The following is a 1,855-nucleotide window of genomic DNA, read 5'->3' on the forward strand; positions in this document are numbered from 1 at the left end:
CAGGTGTACAGAGTGTGCTCAGGTCGACAGGTGTACAGAGTGTGCTCAGGTCGACAGGTGTACAGAGTGTGCTCAGGTCGACAGGTGTACAGAGTGTGCTCAGGTCGACAGGTGTACAAAGCGTGCTCATGTTGACAGGTATACAGAGCATGCTCAGATTGAGGGGTGTACAGAGCATGCTCATGTCAACAGGTGTACACATCGTGCTCATGTCGACAGTTGTACAGACCTACAGGTGTACACAGCATGCTCAGGTTGACAGGTGTACAGTGCATGCTCAGGTTGACAGGTGTACACATCGTGCTCATGTCGACAGTTGTACAGACCTACAGGTGTACACAGCATGCTCAGGTTGACAGGTGTACAGAGCATGCTCAGGTTGACAGGTGTACAGTGGCTCAGGTTGAGGGGTGTACAGTGCATGCTCAGGTTGACAGTTGTACAGACCTACAGGTGTACAGAGCAAGCTCAGAGCATGAACTAAGCATGCACAGGCTGTGCACATGAAAAAGCATCAGCTCAGACACTCCAGCTGCAGACGATTAGAGCTGATAATCTGTCAGACRGATTAAACATGCTGCTAATCCCACTGTGAGCCCAACAGGGTGTGTGCAGAACAAAACAAAACAACAACAACAAGGCAAGACATGGAAACCCCCTTTGGTCTTTACAGGACCCTGGGCTAAGTGGGGAAAAGGGTGCAGACCTGGACCAACAGCTCCGGTTGTGCTTTGTTCAGTTTTAATGGTTTAGTTTTTGGATCTTGAGAATTCAAAACATTAAACTGACTGATCCCAGACCAGTCTGAAACAGAACCCGACTGATGAGATTYAGAGGAGGTTTCCATAAATTTGGGTCTGAAGGGTTCCTACCATCCACTGCTCGATGTGACCCCACTTATAATCCAGACCATAATACTTCTGTAGACACACCAACAAACCAGTTAGAGGCTTAGAGAAAGGAAAYTGGTGTGAGAAAGACTGGGATTGTAGCAGGAACTGGACTTACCTTATGGCTATGGAACAGCTGCAGCAAGAGGTGACAGGACAGACACAGGTGTGGTAAAGGATCAACGAGGTGACAGGACAGATACACTAAACTTTGAAATTTATTTTGACACAGTGTGCAAAAAGGCACATCAGCATCTTTTCTGTCTACGGAAACTCCGCCATTTTAATATTGACCGAACCATAATGACCATGTTTTATCATGCTTTTGTTGAAACAGTTTTATCCTTTTCCCTGGTGTCATGGTTCGGTCAAGTTACATTGAAAAAAAATTACCTTCAGCAGATTGTTAAATTATCATCTGAACTGATTGGAGAGACCCAACAATCAGTTGCATCTCTGCTCATCAGCCAGGTACAGTGGATAGCCTTTTCTGCTCTAAAAAAGGATTTCCATCCCCTTTACCAGGAGTTTCAGCTTCTTCCATCAGGCCAGAGGTTTTTGGTCCCCAAATGTGGGACAAAACGTTTTTAAACAGTTTTGTTACCACTGCTGTTACTGAAATGAACAAACTGAAGTGACAGATGTTCTCAGTGGTTCAATATTGGACTTGATCTAATTTTTTTCCTATTTTCGCATCCTGTTTTGATTTGAATTTGAAATGTGGAGCCTCAAACACTACGTGAATGGTTATTTTTGCTAATGTGTTTTTATTACTTATAATTGCGTGTGTGTGTGTTTGATACGCACAGCGGGTAAAATAAGTATTGAACACATCAACATTTTTCTCAGTAAATATATTACTAGAGGTGCTAATGACAGTAAATTTTCACCAGATGTCGGTAACAACCCAAGTGATCCATACATACAAAGAAATCAAACCATAAATGTCCAGAAATTAAGTTATT

The 1,855-nt window shown here is 43.4% G+C and overlaps 1 protein-coding gene and 1 long non-coding RNA gene across 2 annotated transcripts in view; one reads left to right on the plus strand and one right to left on the minus strand.

Annotated features, from left to right (window-relative positions):
• Window positions 1–1,855, minus strand: part of lrrfip1b (leucine rich repeat (in FLII) interacting protein 1b) — a gene marked incomplete in the record, with an annotated part of 27,501 nt that overhangs the window by 17,649 nt on the left and 7,997 nt on the right. The window contains 2 exon segments of the mRNA XM_014008544.1: window positions 873–920; window positions 1,009–1,026. Coding sequence (XP_013863998.1) covers window positions 873–920; window positions 1,009–1,026 — 66 coding nt within the window.
• Window positions 7–617, plus strand: LOC106517615 (uncharacterized). Its single transcript, XR_001310230.1, has 2 exons — window positions 7–262; window positions 360–617. It is a non-coding gene; the product is annotated as an uncharacterized LOC106517615 (long non-coding RNA).

This window comes from Austrofundulus limnaeus, unplaced genomic scaffold, assembly GCF_001266775.1.
Source record: "Austrofundulus limnaeus strain Quisiro unplaced genomic scaffold, Austrofundulus_limnaeus-1.0 Scaffold51, whole genome shotgun sequence".
In the NCBI taxonomy this organism is placed as follows: domain Eukaryota; kingdom Metazoa; phylum Chordata; class Actinopteri; order Cyprinodontiformes; family Rivulidae; genus Austrofundulus; species Austrofundulus limnaeus.